General features: G+C 48.0%; 1 protein-coding gene across 1 annotated transcript in view; it reads right to left on the bottom strand.

The window, feature by feature from the left end:
* CELSR1 (cadherin EGF LAG seven-pass G-type receptor 1) overlaps window positions 1-17,888 on the bottom strand; it is a 178,337-nt gene extending 160,449 nt beyond the window's left edge. Inside the window, exon 1 of the mRNA XM_052790173.1 lies at window positions 14,299-17,888. Coding sequence (XP_052646133.1) covers window positions 14,299-17,491 — 3,193 coding nt within the window. The 5' untranslated portion in view covers window positions 17,492-17,888. The remainder of the gene's footprint in view (window positions 1-14,298) is intronic.
* Between the last annotated feature and the right edge of the window lie 38 nt (window positions 17,889-17,926).

The following is a 17,926-nucleotide window of genomic DNA, read 5'->3' as shown; positions in this document are numbered from 1 at the left end:
GCTCTTCACTTTGTTTTCCATAAGTACTTCAGAGAGGTGGGTAGCAATCATAGTCCTCTTTGGTTTTCATTTTGCAATATGAAAGATGCAATCTTCTACCAGAAATGATACCTCCAATGAAATAAATTCTCTGTTCCCCAACTTGTCCTCTTTACAATATAAATTAACTTTTCTTGACTAGGAACCATAAGAATAGTACAGAGATGAGATATTTGTAGTGCCTTGTACAACAGCATGTAATACCTTACTTTCCTTAATAAACCCACCCCACTTAAACCCCTGTAGTAGAAGCCCCATACGCCAATGCATTGTTCAGCTGGTCTGTTGCTTCCATCTTTCTGAACCAACTCAAATACATAGACAGTGGTTAGACAAGAGAAGTAAGTAACCCAAATAGTGTAATTTCAGAAAATGGAATAATTTTCCACCCCAGTATTTGATAAGCACTTTAAATACTACATAAGCAGGTGGAGGGCCCGTCTCCAAAGAGAGGGCAGTGTGGTCCTGGCACATCACACCTAGGTAACAATATATTGCTTTCCTCAGGGAAGCAGCAGTGTTGCCTCTAAACAAGCAGCGACATACAATCCAACTAAAAGGAAATGCAAGAGGTGCTGAAATGCCGTCACACGGAGGCTAATCTGTTCCAAGAGATTTTGTGACTCATAAATTATCGTAAAGAAAATTAACTGCTATGAAATGCTTAAGAACAGAAATGGAAAATAAATTGTCTAATAAGGAACAGAAGCAGTGGTGGTTTCTTAGTGTGGGATTATTAATTATTGTGCTTTCCAAAAGTGATTAAATTACCCTAAAGCTCTAATGGATCAGCATCTCATTTGCTAGAGGACCAGCTCTCAGCTGCGACCTCAAGCCCCTGCCCCAAGACCTGAGCATCTCCACAAAGTGCCTATGCCCACTGGCCTCTCCCACTGCACCACGAGGATGGAGTGGGTGTTCAACAGCAAAAAACCCATCCCCAGGACGGACCATCAGCAAATTAGCTCCTGACTCCCAGAAGCGGGAAGCAGGGAGGGATAACACTGGTCACAAAACTAATCAGAGCCCTGCTTTTAATAATCACCGTATCATAAAAGGGAAAACTACTGCAAAAAGGAAAAAGCACTGGAAATGCAAACCCAGATGCGTGGCTGTAAAATCATCAGGCTGAGCTCTCTGCTGAGTACATGGAGGGATTCAGTGACCCTGAGGGAGCCTTACCTGCTGAATGAGCCAAGAATACGCCTTGCCGGGTATTAGGCAATGTCGTGTAATATGACTACAGCAGTAAGCACAAAGGCTCTACAGTGCAAAGAACAGCACTGTGAATTTCACAACTGCTGAAATCTCAGACTGATTTCTTTAAAATTCAGTTTCAGTGCAGGAATAAAATTTAATTAGTCTTTTCTTATCATTAGTCATTTATATAAGTTCATTTAAATACCTGAAAATGCACAATATCCCAACTTTACGCAGCACTGAGCCAGTAAAACACCATCCTATGTGATCAGTATGGGATATGTAGTTTTTACCCCATGGGACACTTTCCAGTCTGAGAAAGCTTTCAAATTGGCCATCAAAGTTGCCACTTTACTTTCCCTTCAGGCCTTGAAAAGAGCAATGGGATCTTTTGACAGCTGAAGTCTGAATGAAGGAGATACAGAGCAAAAACCTAGGGAGTCACTGACACCACCTCAGAGCAGGCGAAACAGCCTCTCCTGGAGGACTTTCCCCCAGGAAAAAAAAGGGATGGATGCTCAACTGCCACCAGTGGCATGAAGAATTCTAGCTGGCATCTCAACTTCAGTGCAGCCTGATGCATGTTGGGTGAGCCAAAGAGTGAATCAGTCATCTCAGCTTAAGAAATCCCCAACCACTTGGCAAGTGACATATTTTAAAAGCAGATAATACAAAAGTTTGTAAAACTCATTCATACAAAACAAAAGTTCACTGCATAGAATAGAAAAACTGTCCTTGTCTCTCAGTTCTCACCTGAGTTTATTGCCATTAATCAGTCACGTCCATCAACGCTGTTGGTAGTAAATAGGAATTTCTTAGTTTAAAGCCTCTTAAAGCTGAATAAAGTCCCAGAGACTGCTATTAACAGCCATTAGGAGCTGAGGCACGAAGGAACCAGCCAGTAAAGGCGACTGCAGCTTGTCACAGGGGATAAGAAAAAAAATATAGCCACCGTCTATACCCAAACTGGGCCAAATTCCCAGTTCACGGGTACAGGTGTTGCTCCCACAGACTGCAAAGACAACAAACACTGACATTCAGTGTGCAGCATACCCTGTGACCTGGGGCTGGCACAGATGTACCACAACTGCCTGTGCTGGACAGCAAAACCTCTGAGGGACTGTCACCACCTCATGCTGTGGCCCCCGAGACCCTGTGCAAGGAGAGGGGCAAAGGATCGTGGCTGCAAAACCTCTGGAAGCTGCACCCGGCAGCCAGCACCGCTGAGGTCCCAGCCCCAAAACAGCCACTGGGAGCGCAAGGGCTGCATGGGCAATGTCACCAGTTCACTGGGAGCATCTCATGGGGCATCCCTGGAAGGGACAGAACCTGCCCCTCCCCTTGGGCCAATGCACCCACCTAATGGCAAGTAACAGCACGGTGGTCTTAAGAGGGTGAGGGATGGATGAGAAACCTGCCCTGCCTCTCCAAAGGCAAGAGGGAAGGCAGTGGGAAAGGATGCTGCCACACCATCAGCAAGCACCATGCCTGGTGGGCAACCGCCAGCCAGCTTCCAGCGCCTGCCGGACACCATCGTCCGGGACCGGGGCGGTCCCCAGCACCGCCATCCGTATCTGGCTATCTCATGGGGCAGTCAGGCAGTCGATGTCTGGTGGTTATCCTAATTATTTACAGCAGGTATTACAAAAGCAGCCCCTGCGAGGTCTCTGCTGCGCGCAGCCCTGTACAAACTTGCAGCAGGCAAACTCCGCAGACACGGCGCCTCGCTGTAAAACAGCACACGGCAAACAGATCCAATGAATGTGAAGGGAGAGGGGGGAAGAAGATAAGCAAGAAGGAAGGAGTAACACCAGCGTGTTTTGTGTAACAAGCTTTCAGCATCCACCAGGTCCTAAGATGTACCCAGGGTTCCCACTTTGAATAACCAGTGCAAACAACCGGCGCCTGCTGTCAGCAGCTTGGTCAACAAACCCAAGTGTTAGATTGCCAAACTCAATGCAGAATAATGTCAGGTAGCTTAGTAAGCAGGACTTAAAAGTTAACCTGTCTTACTTAACATTCCAAAAAACTCACAGAAATTTGCGCACGTTGCTTTCGCTCGTAACAAATCCTTTTGCAAACAGCCTGCAAAACCAACCAGAAGGCAGCAGCAGGTTTCGTGATCTCGAAAAACTGAAGTTAAGACAGGATTTAAACTAGCAGGCAATTATCTGCCAGATGGAGAGCTCATCATGCAGAGCGCACATTGCTAAATTACACTGTGTCAGTAAAAGGAGGCCAACATCAGAAATACACCCCGTGAGAAGGGAAACCGAGTCAACCGACAGGATAGTTCAACCCAGCCATTGCTGCCAAGAGACCTTTACCATATGTGTCAGGACAACGTCGGCTAGCTGTAGCGTCAGCGAGCACATTGCGGGAAAAGCCACAGGATCCAAGCGACGAGCGGCAACATGTTGATAATTACTAGCAAGTCTATCATCACGGCAAACTGCAGTGAGAAAGAGGATTAAACAGTAGGCAAAGATGGGTTGAACTCTGGATATTTAGCAGCGTAATTTAAGTCTGAGCCTGTGAATCCTTCCATAACTGACCCTTTAGCCCATCTGGGGGCCGCTCCACATAAAAGCAAAATACATTTACAAATAGTTAAAGCCAGAAGACTAACAAATCAGCTCTGATCAATAGGAAAGTACTGCCTGGAAAGCTCTGGGGTTCTTGTTTATTGTACCTTTGAGTTCCCAGGTGGGAAGAGCCGAGTCCCTGGCTACAGCCAGAACTGACCTAGTCCTGACATGGCCTGAACCGTTCATGATCCAGCTTTTATTATGGCCTAAATAAAATCCAGCAGCTGAGGGTCAAAGCCAGACTGCCCACACCACTGCTCGACTGAAGCGGAGGTGCCCACATACACGAATGTGAGCCAGAAAGCCTCCTCTCCAGTGCCCTGCAAGTGTGAGCATGACCCTGTAGCTTATGGCACTTACCAAAGGGATGGGAAACGTTGAGTCCTGCAACAGCTTCTGTACCTTATTCGGCTCCTCTTTAATGTATAGCACAGTAAGAGCTTTGAGATCAAGGGCTGGAGCCCAGCCCATCTCTGCCCTGGTTAAGTGTCCTGATCGCTATGCTGAGTGAAGTGCCCAAGCTGTAGCGGGATGGTATTTCAAGTACTCCCACTTTATAGCACACTTAACTGCCTAAACCAGGATACTGCTGCAGGGAACAGGCACCTAAAAGTGAGGCGCTGTGGCATCTGATGGTTAGATAGAAGTCCTCTACTGGACCTAAGGTGTGAAAGGTGCCAAATGTCTCTTCCTAGCCATGCTGAGCTGTGCCTGCAGCACCTGGAGGCTGGCAATCACACACTGCTAAAACAAGCAACACACTAATGTAGGACAGCTTTTACATGATATAAACTAAATTCAGACAGCTAAATAAATAAATAAATCACAGCTTGGATGTTAAAGGGTCTCTTTAGAAATAGACCCAGCATGAACATTGCTGCAAGCACACAAGTAAATGAGGGGCAGGGCTGGGCTGGTTCCTGGAAAGTCCAAAAGTGCTATGAAAGGAATTCAATCCAATAAACTCAATGACTTGGTAACATCAGTTTTGAGTAGGATCAAGGAGTCTGATCTGGAGCTAGTGAAAGGAAAGAGCAAAACCAACTGATCTAGCAGTTCTTTGTACCCATGATGCATGATCTAGTGGCATGGCAGCTACAGAGAATCACCCTGAGTACATTTGCTTCCAAACTTAACAGCCCCTTGGCATTTAACAGCAAAGACAGACTGTTAGGTGCTGGCCATCACGTCTGTGAAACTCAAATCTGATAGCCCCTGCTTTGCCCCTTTTGGTGGGGTCCAGATGCTTTTGCTTCTCCTTGAAACCGGATCTAGCCCACAGACTCCACAGCAGGCAGGCTCCACAGCAGGCAGGACATGCCATGCTGACAATGGTTGTTAACAATGGCCTCTCCTTCTCCCTCCTTCAAAAAGCACTGAAATGTTTTGACCAGATGCATCATTTCCAAAAGTGCTGGAGACCTGACGGAATGTAACATCTATCACGCATTCAGCAATGGTGCTGAAAGCAGATTACTTTCCTTTGTATTTGATAAGTGTAACATGTCTATGTTTATTATGTGGTCCCCTGAGGATTTATTACAGGTTTACCGTTTCATTTATTTGCTTTTTTTGTGCTTGGCAAGTGTAAACACTGGAACAAATACGAAGGTGGTTACAGCTTAGCAGCATTAACAACTTGTTGAAACAAAGTCCAAAAGTTTTCCTTTCTCTCCAGCAAATCCTACTTTTCTGTCCAACTGCTTTTTTTTCAAGTGCGAAGATCATCTTTCTGAAGTATTTTAAAATTTTATTTCTTTGTTGAATGCCAAATCCCCATAAAAGCATACTTTCCCCCTTCATTCACTCAAACTCTTGACAATATTTAAAGTCTTTCCTAACATTATTCATGGCAAAACATTTTCCTGTCTGCAAATTATAGCCTCCCCCATGCTTTCCATCTAGTCTGCTAAGCCTGTTACTACAGGTAGTTTGCTGTAACAGAAATAAGTACAATCATCACTACAAAAGAAAATAAACCCTTCCGTCCTGGCACACACATTTAGGGTGGGTTCATCCCACTGAACTTTAGCCATCTAACAACAAGGCAATTAGCCCAAGTCAGTCACTTACGTTCCCTCTTTAATCAGTGGGGTGAGATGGGCAGCTAGCAGCCCTCCTGCCTATCAACCAATCATGGCTGCAACCTACATGACCACCTTTGAAGAGATACCTGATTTTGGGGCAGACTGATCCGTGGGCAGATCATGGTAGGTGATACAAATCTGACCATAAGAGCCAAGCTGTACCTTCAATAATGCTGTTTCAATCCAACAAAATCAACGCACTGCATTGAAATCTCAACCAAAGTGTATGCACCTGGGTCTTACAAAAAAAGGTATTAGGCAAATCTCGCCAAACAAACAAGAGATCGCTCGATGGCAGATTTCAAAATTTTCCATGAAGATTACATCCTGCCCCTTTTGGAAACTTGTGTTACACCTATAAATAGTTCAGTGTTTTTCAACACTGGAAAAAGAGCTACACTGGGGGGAGAAATTATAAAACTGTAACTTGTCACAGAAACACAAAGTGACAAAACTAAATTTAATCGGGTCTCAGATGTTTCTTTCAAGTGGACAACCACTGTGAACAAGGCTCTGAAGAACCAAGCCCCTTGTCAACTTGTTCTGTACTCTGATTTACGCAATCTTTTGGTCAAATAGTCTTAAAAAAAGGAGCAGACAACAAAAAAGCCTATCATTCATAAAAGACAGCACCGCTATACTTGTTTCTTAAATGGCAAAGTAGATGTTAGAGTAATTGGAGTACTATTTTACCTAAAAACTTCATCATTCCCACAGAAACCAGGACAGAAAAACTATAACATGGAAGATTGCCAAAAAGGGTCATTAGATCTGATCGGAATATCTTCAGCTCTTCTAACCCTCCTACATGCCCTAAAGACTCTCCATAGATGTTTTTGGAAATACAAGTCAGTATGCCAAAGGAAGCCAAGAGAGACAGTCGCCCAAATCCTGTAAATTAGGCAATACTGAGGTAAGCAGATAAGTTGTGTTGTTATCTCAAGCACTCAAATGTAGCAAGTCTGTCGCTGCCAACTGGCTCTCAAAATTCTGAGGGCTTATAAAAGAGAGGGAGAAGGACTGGAGAGTGCAGATCTTGTGTCTGACATTTGATCCTCCCCTTACTCATCCTCCATGCATGAGCGTTACAGCTAGAGTTGCCTCCGCTAAATATTGAAAAGGTATTTGTGGCATGTAGGTGTAGAAGAGGTTGCTGCTTCATGCTTGCTTGTTTCCTGCCCAGAAAGTAATTCTGGTCACAACTTCTAGAGCAGCCACATTCCCGTCCCGGTCTTTGTATCAGTCTCACCTGACCCATGAGGGGATCGAGTGGCCCAGTGAAATCGCAAGCCAAACCCATGCTACGATGCAGTCATTGCTGTCTGTACCCAAAATAACCAGATGAAAGTGAGCTCAGCTATGCCAACATACACAGCAGCTACACATCTGGCTGAACTGTAAACACTGTCATAGGTGCTGCATGCTATCACATGCCCCTGAACCCATGAACCCTGAGCACCCAGCCAAAACACCGGAGAGAACCTGTCAGCTGCAGGGGTGTCTGGCTGACCTGCAGCACACCCCGGGCACGAGGCAGGAGACCACGAATGAGTCTCCCCAACCCTTCCCTGAAGATGTTGGGAGACACCAGGGCCACGCTCTGACCAGACTGGTGGAAATGTGAGGATGCCTGGGTTCCCATCCCAGCATCTGCTAAGGGTTTCACCAGCAAGCACCCTACCAGAAGAGTGGTGAGCATGCTATCTACCTTCACCTAATGTCATACTTTAAAACCTAGCATTACATTCCTCAGTCAAGGGATGTCTCAGAAAATCTATTCAGTTCAAAGATTGGAGTCAACAATGAAAGGGAGTTTCAAGATATTAAGTATATATGCTGAAGGAAAACGGACCATTCAGTGAGCAATTGTAAAATTATATGCTTTATCAGCAGCCAGCCAATTCCTCAGATAGTGCTTGGGATGTTGGAAATAATGAAGTATAAAATCCCACTGCTTCACATCACCTACTTTCCCTACCACTACTTCTACTGCAGGTTTACTATCATCCTAACATCCAAACCTAGAAAACTGTTGCTGTATTCTAAACAAAGGGTTCTTTTGCCTTCACCCTTGACAACAACTCAATGTTTATTCTGCATTTGGCAGTTTGCAGCAGGCTTCACAACCCCAGCCTAAACCAATTCTGAACTGCAAGGAAACATGTGACCAGAACAACAGAATAAAAGAAGATTCTTCCCAACCTGCAAATGCAAGTCAGAAGAACACTTCAGTGACTTCTAAGAGGGAAGCAAATCACAACAAGGGAATACACCAAGGAAATAAATTCATTAATATACCCTGAAGCTTAAAAAGTAATCAAAAAATATAAAACAATTACTAATCCAATTAAAAAATGGTTATTACAACTATCTCCCCATTTGCAAATAATTTGAAAATTGGAGAAAAAATTTTTCCAGGTAATCCCACCACCACACTTCTCTAAATTTAATCTCTTTCCCTTAAGACTTGTTATCAAGTAAAGCCTAGTAGATCTTTCTCCCTCTCACATCTTCAGCCTCATTCTCCTTATGCCTTCTTCCTATTATCCTAAAGTCTCCCTCTTTCCCAGAAATCACTGAGAAAAGGATCAACATTTAGGCAATAAAAAAATAAAATAAAATTACTGGTACACTGAGCAAAGTGTGTACAAAACCAGCCAAAACCCCCTGCAGCCTCAATAAGCCATTTCTCATACCCTCTCAATCAAGGCAACCCAATAGCTTGTACAGAAATGTTAACAAGAAGATGATGCAAATATACATGCCCTTGGGTTTTTAAACAGCCTTGTTGAGTTTGGGTTTATGTAGGGCTTTGATATACACTATTTTTTTTTTTTTTTCTCCAGGAACTGATTGTGACCTCTAGTATTTATGGTTCAAAGTTTCACTTTGTGGTATGAGGTTAAGAAGTGCCATCTGCATATGCTTCAACCACAGAGACATACTAAGGTAGAAATATCTTCATAAAAGCTGTGTAACAAAAAATGGGAACATACAGCCTGCACTGTACACAGAGAGAAACAGGGAGAAACAAACATTTTTAGTGATAGTTATGTTGCATAGTAGCATTTTCTGAAAGAAGTTGACAGACAAAATAGCTTTTATCTGAAATAAAACATCTCATTTACTTTTTAAAGTGTGCTGTGATAAACATTTATTTTTTTATTATTACTAGGGATGGCCATTTTAGCAAAGAAACTTCTTATTTACAGTAGCTTAGGCTGCAGGTAACTCCCTATTTTATTTATTTACATGCAGAAGATATCTTTTATCTCAGTAAAAAGTTACTTTGTCAGTCAGCCTTCCACTAAATATTTTCCTCTCATAGCCATAGAAGTTTTCCTGTCTTTTGAAACAAAAATAAACCACTCCTGTGAAATCCAGGGATGAAGTGGAAGGAAGCCCATAGGAAAGCAACATGGCAGCCACAGCTTTTTATCAGCTGGAACAGATCATACAGCTGAAAAGGGAAAGTCACATTCCTGCAGGGTGGAGGGATGCACATCTAAAATGCATCTCACCTGTAGAATAGATTAGAATATAGAACCTATATGGATGCAATAAAGGACTTGGATAACCACAGCAGATCCAGGAGCTAGCCTAACTTTAAAATGATGGTGACTACTCTTGATTGGCTATTTTAGGAAAATAAATGTAAATGTTCAAAACCTTCACTACTAACCCTTATCAGTCATCCTTCACTTCAGCCCCACCTCATACACCAAGTAACGACTGGAGATGCAATCCCGCAGCTCACGGTATCACGCCATCTTTCCAAACAAGGTCCCTCATCGTTGCCTTCCTGGTCTCCACAGCCTTTGAGCCACTGCTTTCTCTCAGCTTGCCTTAGTGAGGGATGCACGTGTGAAGTGCAAGTCCAAGGTCCCCAGGAACGCCAGCGTGCAAAAGCCCCGCAGCCACGAGACACGCTGACCCACCTCCTCCCACCCAGAGGGAGAAAGGAGCCTCCAGCCGTCCGTTTCCATCACCTAATTGTATAAGCCACCAGGATCCCAACACAGCTGCCTGCAGGAATGTGTTTCCCTGGGAGGGGGGCCACAAAGAGCAGTTTGGGTGTTAATTGCCCCTCACTGACCCTAAAAGCAAGTCCTCGCATGCCAGAAGCATCACTCCTAAAAGAACCAGTCAACCTGCGGATCTGCCCCCCAAATCTCAAAAGGCCCCGGCAGCCCCGTCTGCCTCGCTCCCCAAAGGCAGGGGCACGAGGCCAGGGTGCACCCCAACACTGCCAAGGCGTCCGGCTTGTGTCCTGAGCGGTCGCCCCGCGCTCACCCTCCGTGCCCAAAGGTGCCCCTGCACTTAGAGAGACACCTTTTCCCTCGAGTTTCTTTTTTCCCTTTAATCTCAAACCTTCCTCACACACACAAATACCCCCAATGCCTTGCATTTTGGGCACAGCTGTGGCCTTCCCTTTATCAGAAGGGCTAAATCAAAGTATTGCATCTTCTCTTAACATTGGTACAGAGAAGGCACAGAGCTGGAGATCCAGGATCATTAGCATAATGACTTTTAAATTACAATAATAATGAAGATCCTTTACCAGCCTTGAGTAAAAATCCCAAAAGTTTATTGCAACACAAACGAGCTCTATCTTAATTTGTATTTGCTGATAGTCAATAACCTCACTGAATGCCACTGGAGATTAAAAGCCAAAGAAATGTAAAAGGTGATACTTGAGCTTGCATGCCCTAAAAAAGGCTTGGGTGTCTATCCCTCACTGTGTGAGGAGCACTACCTTCCCAAAATTATAGATTGCATGTTGTATAATGATATTTTACATTTATCTGGACCACTCAAAAGCTGTAGCATCCAGTCAGGTTGGGTTCTGTCTGCACTGGTGAACTAGGCTGGGTTCCCAGAGGAGTTTGCACATATATCTATTGTATCCCATCGCGCTGTCGTTGATGATAAGTGGGACTACTTGTGGCAGCACAGCCAAGCAGGTGCCAGCAGCATTTGCAATGTGATACCCAGGCAAACTTGTGCAATATTTGTGCAAAGTTAAGGCTAGCACATAGCCGTCCCACCCAGTGCTGGTGGGGACTGTGGTATGTTTAACACGGGCAAATGCAATGTGACTGGAGCAATGTTTAACCCATTTTTTGGCCAAATAAATCCCAATTTAATGTTATCATGAACATCACTGTGGACAGAAAGTAATTGTTTTTAACGATCATGTCAATTTAAGTCATATATTTATTAGTAACACTGAGAAATCACAGACTGATCGACTCTTGAGCACCTGCTTCAGAATCCCAGAGTAAAATCCTGCCCCCCTGGAAAGCAAGGGCAGGATTTCAGCAAGGTCCGGATTTCACCCCAGTTGTTAAAACAACATACACCTAATGACACAATGTGCAGGCATGGGAATGCAGGCCAAGCTCTGCCTTTCTGTAGAAAAGCCTTGAAGGTACAATGGAAAAAAGAGAATGTGTCTTTTTAAGGGACCCCTGGAGCGCACGTGGATTAGTTTCACCCAAAATGGGTCCGCTTTATTCACTCAGACAGCTCTGCATGACAGTCATGGGCAGAGGGGCACCCAGAGAGATTCACTTCAGAACAGATTGACTTCAAAAGCTACCTCCTGATCCAAAGCAAAATGCTAATATATCCACACCACCCACATTCCTCCCCCCTCCACTTGGGTCGGTTCCTGACCAGCTGTGGGGGCACAGCCGAGCAGGTACCATGGCACCAGGGCAAAGGCAGAGCCACGCATGCGCCGAGCCTGCCCAGGGCTGCCCACCATCCCACGTAGCTTCTGACGATGTTGACACTGTTACAGTAAGTTTTAAATGCCGAGCATGCTCTTCTCAGGTTTTACAAAACCAATTAGCTCCATTTACTTGGTTTTCATGATTCTTAAATTTTGTTTATATGCAGAAGGCCAAAATTACTGCGCTTATTTGAATAATCCCCAAGCCAAATGAAAGAATGCTGGTTTTAGCCAAGTATCGAAGTCTCAAAGTAATTCAATTGAGTAGCACGGCTCCTCACTAGCATTGCACGCACTCACATGCCTCCACAGCACAACACATCGCTAGATGGAAGTAAGATTTTTATAGCAGCAGTGTTACTTCCGACTCCTATATAGATCAAATTCCCCAAGTTCATAAAGAGCTCCAACCCTTCCCTGACCTGAAGAGCAGCTGCGAGCAGGGAAGGACTTTGTGTTTGTCTGGGTTGAGAGGTTAATGGCTACTCCATAGACACGTTTTTCAGTTAACTGGCAGGTCATTTTAGCAGATGATTTGCAGGTATTTTGCAACACTTAGAGATAACCCTGTGGAGTACTTCTGTCTAAGCTGCTTCTCTGTCTTTTTTAAAAGACTGCATCAGATAAACCAGAGAATGCAGGCAGGTGAGACTTTCCTGGACTAATCACACACTGCCAGACTCTGCCCTTTCAATTTCCAAACAGCAAACTTCTCCAAATTAACATCAAATAGAGTTCAGTGCTTGTCAAAATTATTTTTAAAACCTACCCATAAAAAGCTTTAATCTTTCAAATATCTCAAGACATGCAGCAGACAGCCAGTTTTGATCAACATCACAGCAGAGTTTCAAAGTTCACACCTTCACCAAACATGAAAATGATGCTGGAATGATCAAGCTCTTGTTACTTAAGAAAACAAAGTTCTTCACTCCTACCTGAGATTTCATCCATTTAAACTGCGTAAATCATTAGATTGAGAAAGGAATAGTTTATGTCACCTATTTTTCTGTTCTGAACACACTCTTCGTCTAGACTAACCAAACAATTTTTCCAACCTTCGTGCTTCAAGATGAGTTCTTATCTTCTGCTACCAGATAAAGAGCTACTGGTTCAGACAGTGACCATGCAATCACCTGCACCTTAATCCAAATGTTTTTCTTTAAGGTCACAAGCCAACTGTCTGTTTTTTCTGCAAGTCCTTGCAGGACATGGAAACAGCATTTACGAGCTACCTTTACCACATTAGCTGCCCCCCAGCATTTTGGAAGAACCAAGAAAGGCTTGTCAGGTGATACACCGCAGTAAATTCAGTCAGCTCAGTTAATAACACTTTCATTTTCCTGAAGCAAAAAGGACCTCAAGCCTGCAAACACAAGGGAGAGCACAGCTCGCTCCCCCGAGGCCCTGCTGCACGCCATGACTACTTACAGTAAAACAAGCGCTGCCAGGACTATGCCACAGTTTGATTATTATTTTTTTTCTTTTTTTTGATACAACCATCCGAAAAGAAGCTTCTCCCAAAGTGTCATTTTAGGCACCTAGTACTTTTAGCTGTTTTTTTGCAAAAAGAATACAAGTATTAGTTTTAGGATGCAGAGAGCAGCGGCAAGGAATGCATCTGGTTAAACCTCTGAAAGTCAACAAAAGTATGGGATCAGGTCCACAGTAAACTTTATAGAGTGGCACCTCCAGAGGAAATTACTCATTGCATGATTGATGCCACAATTAGAGGCATAAAAAGTAATTCCATGATAAACAGGCAACCAAGCAGAAAAAGAATAATATCCTAAGAGCATGTATGTGCTCATAGAAAAGTATATATTGGACGATATTGAACAATCTTGACGCACACAGAGACACAAATTCTCCAAGGAAGTTAATGGCACAGTACCCCTCCCTCTCTCCTCCTTTCCCTCGCTGCAACAGCGCTGATTTTGGGGCTGCATTTGGCCAGTATCTGCCCCTAGCACTACTAAAGCGACTCCAGCACAATTAGCTGCGTTACACAGCTATTACACAGCCATAACTCATGGCTTTCAGAGTTGCCATTTCCCGCAGGAGCACACGCCGGCAATGCAAACCAATGAAGCTCTGCCAGCGTCACATCCACCTGGGCCACACCAGCAGAGAACTGGTCTGAGGTCTAAGGATCTACCAGCCAGAAGGGAATAAACGTGTTTTGTTGCTAAAAAAGCAGAGATACCAAATCTCAGCTTCTCTCTCTTTTTTTTTTTTTTAAGAGGAAGAAAAAAAAAAAAAAAAGAGGGACGGGAGACGGCATTACAGATGCACGTGCATTCCCTACATCTTTGCAAGTTACATCATTTATTACCTTTATGCAACCACATCAGAAAAGCTTCAGCTAAGGTACCACCTCAACTGAGGGAGTATATACCATTCCACACACATGTATTTATTTACCCTTGTGATCCACATTTACTAAACAACTTCAACGCACCACTTCAATCCACAGCACACGGGCTTGATATATTTTTGTGGTTCCCCTCCAAAAATTTCACAGATAAATTGCTGCTTCAGGAAACTGAAAGCTGCGCACTGAACTGCAAGTGGGTTATTTCTGCCCATGCCCCTGTACTGGTCTGACAAGCAGAATTACACGCTTTATGAACCTCGAACGCTTGCTTACCTGAGACCGACACTTTCATAAGGGCTTCCAGGGGTCTGTTGTTATCCAGATCGCGACTGAGTTTGAGTTCCCCAGTGGCAGAGTCCAAAAGGAGCAAATTTAATTCGTTGCCTTGCACAAAGGTGTAGGCCAGGCTGTCAGACACATCGGGATCATGAGCCGGAATCTTGCCAATCACGCCGGAGGGGAAGCTGTTGGACTTGTTGGTCACGTAGTTATTGAAGAGGATCTGGAAATCCTGCAGCACAGGCGGGTTATCATTCTGGTCCAAGAGGCGGATGTGCACTGTTGCCCGGCTCACAAGAGGGGCTGAAGTGGCCTGCACCACGATCACGTACTCTGTCCGGCTCTCATAATCCAGGTCCATTAGGGCCGTGAGGTCTCCATTGAGCAAGTCTAGTTGGAAGACCTCGGGGATGTTCCCCTCTACGATCTGGTACATGATCTGTGCATTGGTCCCCTCATCGGGGTCAGCTGCACTGATCCGTGCCACAATAGAGCCCACGGGGCTGTTCTCCTCCACAAAGATGTCAAATTCATCCTTCTCAAAGACAGGGGGGTTGTCATTGATGTCCAGCACAGTCACTTGGATATCCACAGAGGCTTTCAGCGGCGGGCTGCCCCTGTCCACAGCAAAGGCCCGCAGGCTGTAGACAGCCACGTTCTCGCGGTCCAGCTTGCGCAGCGTGCGTATCACTCCAGAAGTGGGTTCGATGTAGAAGTCTCCATCTCCATCGTCGCCACCTTGGAACGTGTAGAGGAGACGGCCATTGAGTCCTGAGTCACGGTCGGTGGCAGACAGCTGCAGGACACTGGTGGAGAGTGGCACATCCTCGAAAACTGAGCCCTGGTAGCGGTCACGCAGGAAGCGGGGCGCGTTGTCATTGGCATCCAGGATGAGGATCTCGACGTAGGTCGTGTCCGATTTCTGGGGGATGCCGTTGTCGTGGGCTGTAATGGCCAATGTGTACGAGGCCTGGTCCTCGTAGTCCAGCTCCATCAGAGTGGTGATGGTGCCTGTGTCAGGGTCGATGCGGAACTGGGGGATGTTATCGTCCAAGATGTACGTGATTCTCGCGTTCTCCCCCGTGTCTTCATCGGTGGCGCTGATGGCGACAATAGAGGTACCGATGGGCTTGTCCTCGCTGATGCTCACCGTGTAGTGGGAGCTCTGGAAGACTGGGCGGTGCGTGTTGGCATCCGTGACATTGATGAAGACCTGGACGGTGTCAAAGCGAGTGCCATCAGAGGCAGTGACTGTGAGCACATACTGCCTTTCCTGCTTGTAATCCAGGGGCAAGGCCAGCGTGATCAGCCCCCCTCCGCTCTGACTGGTGATGGCAAAACGGTTCCTGGTGTTGCCACTGGTGATCTGGTAAGTCACAACGCTGTTAACGTCCCTGTCCACTGCTGTCAGGGTCAAGACACTGCTGCCCACAGCCGCGTCCTCATTCAGTCTGAGGTGATACACTTTCTCCGTGAAGGTGGGGTTGTTGTCGTTGACGTCCAGGACAGTGATGGACACGCTGGCTGAGGAGGTCATGACTGGCACGCCGTGGTCCCTGGCCTCCACCCCAAAGTGATAGTTCTCCACAGTCTCTCGGTCCAGCTCTGCAGCCACTGTGATCCACCCTGTGCTGTTGTTGATCTGAAAAGGGAACCCAGAGTCACCCGCTACAGGGGCACCTCCAGTGGATGGTGCCAACTCTATGAGTTTGTACTCCAGGCGGGCGTTCTCCCCGGAGTCAGCATCCACGGCCTGGACGTGCAGCACCGAGTAGCCCAGAGGAACGTTCTCCAGCACAGTGGCCTGGAAGGGAGTGCTCACGAAGATGGGGGCATTGTCATTCACGTCCACGACCTGCACCGACACCATGCCACTGGAGTTGATCAAGGGAGGCCTACCCCCATCCTGGGCTTTGATCCGGAGCGTGTACTCCCGAATAGTCTCATAATCCAGAGGGTTGATCAGGTCGATGGCACCGGAGAAAGAGTGGATGTAGAACTGGCCTTTCAGGTTGCCGCTCACGATGCTGTAGTGCACCTGGGCATTGCTGCCCCGGTCCCGATCTGTGGCCTGCACCTGCAGTATCTGGCTGTTCACCGGGGCGTCCTCTGGCACCTGGACCAGGTAGCGCTTCTCACTGAACTGAGGGTAGTTGTCGTTCTCGTCCTCTACAGTGATGTGCACCATAGCCGTGGCGCTGCGTGGTCCTGGATCCTTGCCCTGGTCATTGGCTTCCACCACCAGGTGGTACTCGGAGACCTCCTCGCGGTCCACCGGGGCTCGGGTCCTCACAACCCCGGAGCGCGGGTCAATCTCAAAGACCCCGTCACCGGCTCCCGGCTCCAGCAGGCGGTAAAGCATGTTGGCGTTGGCCGGGGCGTCGCCATCGGTGGCGCGGATGGTTAGCACCTCGTAACCAACCTCCAGGTTCTCCCGGATGCTCTCCCGGTACTCGGGCTGCTCGAACACCGGCTCGTGGTCGTTGGTGTCGCTCACCGTCACCGTCAGATAGGTGGTGGCCGAGCGGCGGCGTGGGGAGCCGTGGTCAGAGGCAGTCACCTTCAGCACGTGGGTGTCCTTCGTCTCCCGGTCCAGGCTGCGGGCGGTGACCACGCTGCCCGTCTCGGCGTCGATGGAGAAGTAGTCGTTGGAGCGCTCGTCGAAGAGCGCCTCCATGGAGTACGCCAGCCGGCCGGCTTCCCCCTCGTCGGGGTCCTGGGCCCGCAGCACGATGACCGCCGTGCCGGCCGGCTCGTTCTCGGGGATGGAGACCTGGTAGCTGGGCAGCTGGAACTGCGGGGGGCTGTTGAGGCTCCGCGCCCGCCGCGCTCCTCGCCGCCCGCCGCCCTCCTCCCCCGGCGGCGGCGGGGCGCAGCCGGCGGCGGCCCCGCGGGGCTCGGCGGCCGCCCGCTGCCGGGCGCGCCGCGGGCAGGGCCCGCCGCCGCCGCGGGGCCCGCGGGGCTCGGCGGGCGGAGCGCGGCGCAGCGCGGCCCCCGCCGCCCTCAGGCGCCCGGCGGGCGGCAGCGCCGGCGGCTCGGCGGCGGCGGCGCGGCGCCCCGCGGCCCCCGGGGGCAGGTGGAGGAGCGGGGCGGCGCGGGGCGGCCGCAGCTCCCCGCCGCCCGCCGGCGCCAGGGCGCAGAGCAGCGCGGCCCAGGACACGCAGGCGGCGGCGGACAGCCGCAGCATCTCCGGAGCTCAGCGGGCAGCGATGCCGGGCAGAGGGCTGCCGCACAATCCATCCACCCGCCGGGCTGCCCGCCCGCCCTCATCCATCAGCCGCCGGCTCGGCCCCCCCCCCCGCCCCGCCGCCGTCGCCGCCCGGGCGCCGCCGGCCCAGAGCCCCGCGCCCCGGCCCCGTCCCCGGGCAGCGGGCTGGAGAGCTCCAACTTTTCCACCTTAAACTTTGAAGTGAGTTCAAAATGGCTCCTCTCCTCCTCCTCCCACCGCCGCTCCCGAGAGGGTGATTAGCATAAACCTGCTGCTCGTCTCCTCCGCCAAAAAAAAAAAAGAGAAAAAAAGAAAAAAAGTAAATTAAATACCGAAGTCTCCCCCCCGGCGGCGGGGCCGGCCCACGGGCGGCGCGGTCCCGCGTGGCTGCGCGACACGGCGGAGCCGCCCCGT

The sequence above is a fragment of the Harpia harpyja genome, chromosome 6, assembly GCF_026419915.1.
Source record: "Harpia harpyja isolate bHarHar1 chromosome 6, bHarHar1 primary haplotype, whole genome shotgun sequence".
Classification (NCBI taxonomy): Eukaryota; Metazoa; Chordata; class Aves; order Accipitriformes; family Accipitridae; genus Harpia; species Harpia harpyja.
Note: the sequence above shows the minus strand (reverse complement) of the source record. Positions and strands in the feature narration are given on the sequence as shown.